The sequence below is a fragment of the Anoplophora glabripennis genome, unplaced genomic scaffold (assembly GCF_000390285.2).
Source record: "Anoplophora glabripennis isolate ALB-LARVAE unplaced genomic scaffold, Agla_2.0 scaffold1343, whole genome shotgun sequence".
Lineage (NCBI taxonomy): Eukaryota > Metazoa > Arthropoda > Insecta > Coleoptera > Cerambycidae > Anoplophora > Anoplophora glabripennis.
Window position 1 is genome coordinate 73,401 of NW_019418828.1, and position 4,508 is coordinate 77,908.

Consider the following 4,508-nt stretch of genomic DNA (forward strand, 5'->3'; position numbering starts at 1 on the left):
CGAGACACTCAACCAGTCGTCACCTTCACCGTCGGCGACCAAATCATGGCACGNGTTTCTTGATCCTGGCTGTCTCTGAAACAGAAAAGGTTAGCGGGCAGGGGGAGGGGGTCATTGGGGTGGTCACCCAGGGTCAAGTTGGTGTCTAGGTCTTTTGTGTTTGTCGGTCACGTCGGGTACGTAGTCAACGGCTTGCCTGAGGAGGGGATTGTCATGTCTAGCCCCCAACCACGTCACCATCTCCAAACGGGTCCGAAATAACCGCGTTCGTGGACATTACATACAGGGTGTTTCAGTTCGAGTGAATCACACTTTAACTACGAATAGAACTCAATAAATAATTCAGAATTGCCTTATAAAGCAAGGGTCTAAGTCTCACCATTTTCACTATACAGGGCCGTATTGATCGGTTGTTAAAATCATATTATTTACGAAATCTTTAGTATGTTTATAACAAATTGGTTCAAATTTGTCGTGGTGTTAACATTTACATATATTCATAATTTACTGTAAAATTTACAAATTTTTGTAGGTCAGTGACGTCAGAATGGGTAGTTACGTGGGATTTTTTTACCCCAACTTCTACGCCAATGACCTAATAATCATTTGAGATTCATTTTTAGATTCCGTTGATAATTCTACATAAAAAGGTATACTTCTTGAAAATCGGTATAGTGTATTATTTTACTGAAAATCTCAGTTGAATGGGAGAACGTTTTTCTGATAAAAAATTTAGTTTCTTAGGGATAGGAAATAAATTTTAAATTAATACTATTATAATGTCACGCATTAACTTCAGAATTCGAAACAATATTAAATAATATGTCTACATCGGCGAAACGACTGGTAAATTCTAAATATAATCCCTTGTGTCTTATTTATTGCATTTGTAATGTGGTGAATTCCTCTTAAAGATTTGAAATATTAGTGTTTGTCTTTCTTATCAGAAGAACGGTCTACCATTCAATAGAGATTTTCGGTAAAACGATACAGTATACCTTTTTTTATGTAGAATTGTCGACAGAATCTAAAACTGAATCCCAAATAATTATTAGGTCATTGGCGTAGAAGTTGGGGTAAAAAATCCCACTTAACTATCCATTCCTACGCCACATAAATTTGTAAATTTTACAGTAAATTATACACATGTGTAAATGTTATAGTTTTTCCGAAGTCAATTGAAGAACCAATAATTTCAAGGTATATGTACCAGGCTCGGTCGCTAAGCAACAACTCGGCATTGAAATATTTGAAAAACTTGTTCCAATATTTAATTAGTCATACCCATAAACAGGTCTGATCGAACTAAACGTGGAGATGACAGAAATGTATACGCTCCGTTGAAGAATGCGAGCGCGGCCAAAGGAAAAGGAGCACAGTTGTATTGGGCTTCTGGGCAATAAATCACAGCAGGTGACAAGTGGCTCATAAATTGCCCAGCAGTGCAGTGCAGCAGTGCGGAATTTGGTGTGAATCAGGCAATTTTAATTTATTATAGGCATCTTCTATCAATCATTCATATTACAATTGCGAAAGGGAGAAATAAGAGGGATATTTTGTTTACTAATATTATCACAACATGGCATTTTAGAGACCTTTTGAAACGGAACAAAACGAAATTTACCACCAATATAATAAAATTGTTTGAGGACATAAATAATTAAAATATGTTGTTGGCCAAATGAACATATAATAGAAATTTCCTACACATTATATACAAATTATTATAATTTTTTACCTTTGGCAGAAATTGTTTTTTAGGGACGCCTATGAAACTCATTAAATTTTATTACCAGACGTTTTTTTGCATATTCAGTTGACTTCGGAAGGACTATAACACCACACCAAATTTGAATCAATTTGTTATAAAGATTTCGTAAATAATATGATTTTAATAACCGACTAATACGGCCCTGTACAGTGAAAACGGTGGGACTTTTGCTTTATAAGGCAATTCTAAATTATTTATTGAGTTCAATTTGTGGTTAAAGTTTGATTCACTCGAACTGAAACACCCTGTATACATATAATATATGTTTAGAAAATAAATACGCTTTCGTAAGTTTTTGAACAAAATTTATAAAATTCAAACCAATATAATCTAATCTAAATTATTTCTGCTGGAATTCAAATAACTAAACCTGTATTTAACCAAAAAATGTAAACTTGACAACTTGTAAACTTGATGTAAGACAGCATGTACTGAGGTACTGTCTGTCTCTCTCGCACACTCTGCCACAATTTTCGCAATGGCATGCTTCCGGTAGTATATGCTCGAAGGATCCGACATATTCTCAGCTACTTTTCCTAGGGTGGGGGTATTTAAAAATTGCCATACGAAATTCATTCATAAATCATTTAAAATTCCATACTGATTGATTAGTATACTGTGGTCACAATATAGGTTTATATCAAAATGTCTGAAAAAGCCATATATTTACTATCTGTAGATTGTATGTATATGGATAAAGCTAACTTCTTCTTCTTCTTCTTTATTCCTCTGACTTTTTTCCAATTTAAAGATTGCTTGTAAATAGTTTTGGTTGGGTGGCTTTTGTTTTCTTAAATTGTTTGTTTACATTTGTACATCACACATAACAGGTTTGTTGATATCTACAAATTCCAAATCCTGTTCTGAAAGTATGTACGAACGCAACTATGGATAGTTTAATGGAGAGAAATGTTTGTAGACTTTGTCTTACAACCAAGTTTGATAATTGTTTAACTATAACTGAGGAAATTGCATTGGAATTTTCAGACGTACTGCTGTTGTATTTAGTAAGTATAGTATACATTTTTTTCAGTATTCTTTAGTTTTACATGTGAAGTAATAGTAAACACAAAATAAAACTTGTTATTTCAGTGATTGTTTAATATTTATAATTTTAGAATTTCAGTGTCAGCAATAATCCAATCATTTGTACAGAGTGTGAAAAAAATCTACATAACACCATTGGTTTTAAAAGTTCCAGAAAGGTGCTACTTAGCCTTTATTCTGATGACGAGATGATGCAGTACTTCAGTGCAACTACTGGAACGGTGGAAATGAAACTGTGTTACTTCTGTATAAACTATCCTGTACATGTTAGACCTATACCAGGAGCTGAGAGCAATGTATTTGTGTTAGAAATCTTACGTGAAATTAGCACAGAACTCGTGAGTACTTATATTGGTAATTATTTACTATACCATAACCCACCCAAATTATCACAAAAATTTTACCTTCCGACTCACCTTATACGTATTCACAATGTATATATTATACAGGGGAGCCCATCGAAAACGTACCGCAAGGCATTACAGGGTAGTAAAGAACTTTTCGGCAAAATCCAAAAACAGGTCAAATTTGTTTCTGAGGGGGACAACTTTNGATAGAAACCCTAGAAGTTCATATTTATTTTGTTGTTAATTTTAATGACTTAAAAATAATATTTTTAAGGCAGTTTTGAAAGTTTCTATATCGTTTTCTCAAACGAAGTGATCAGCAATTATTTTCAAAGTATATTGTGCTTCTAAATTCTGTTTCATATATTTTTAGGACCGATCAATAACTCATTTAGAAGGAAAAAAAATGTTACCTGGACTTTTATAAGTGGACATGGTAAAGGTATAATAAACGTAAAAAAATAAATGCGTGAGCAGGGGTGGCGTAGGGTTGATTTGGGGGGGTTGAAAAGATGTAAAAAATTGTATCATTGGAATTTCTGGCGAGAGATGACATCAAACAAAAAAGTATCTAATACAAAAGTTGTAGATCATGCAACATTTGTAAATGTCACTTTTTAGGATAACTCCAAAATTTCCGAGAAAAATGCGAAATAAAAATTTTTTTCTTATTTTTCGTTTTTTATTTCCGCAAAAATAATTTCATTTTGACGAAACTTGGTGAAGGTATACCTTCTGTGTCTTAAATTAACACCATTTTTTTAGATAAAAAAATCAAGATGTTTCCGAGATTCATTTTTTCCAGTCTGAAACACTTTTTCAACGAAAACTTCTACTTCATCATCATAGAGAATTCTGTCGGTGTCATTTTTTTCGTTTTGACATATACTTTTTGGTGAAATAAAAAAATCTGTCATCACAGTTCAAAAACATGCTCAAAAATGCAAAAACAATAAAAAATGACTTGCAACAATGAATTTTTTAGTAATTGCTGATAATTTGTTTAAATTAAAAAAAATGATTACACCATTCAATTGTACGGAAAAAATACAAAAAAAATGGCGGAGTGCTGTAAACTTTGCTTTTAATGTGCCCCCAGAGAAAGAAATCTAAAGGATTTAAGTCGGGTGACCGAGGGGGCCACTCAATTGCACCTCTTCGTCCTATCAGCGTCCTGGAAAGGTCTCATTTAGGTAATTGCGCACATTGAGCGAGTAATGTGGAGGAGCTCCGTCTTGCTGGAAAATCAGTTCGTGTTCATTGCAAGCAGGGTCGTCCTCTATGATATTTGTTAGAGCTGGGTCGATGACATTTTGTAGTAAATCCAAGTACATATCGCCTGT

At 33.6% G+C, this 4,508-nt stretch overlaps 1 protein-coding gene across 1 annotated transcript; it reads left to right on the top strand.

Moving 5' to 3' along the window:
- Positions 1 to 2,558: 2,558 nt before the first annotated feature.
- On the top strand, positions 2,559 to 3,156 carry LOC108914083 (the record flags this gene model as incomplete). Its single annotated transcript, XM_018719789.1, has 2 exons — positions 2,559 to 2,778; positions 2,890 to 3,156. Coding segments are annotated over exons 1-2 (387 nt in total), but the record flags the coding sequence as incomplete, so codon positions are not given.
- Positions 3,157 to 4,508: the final 1,352 nt, after the last annotated feature.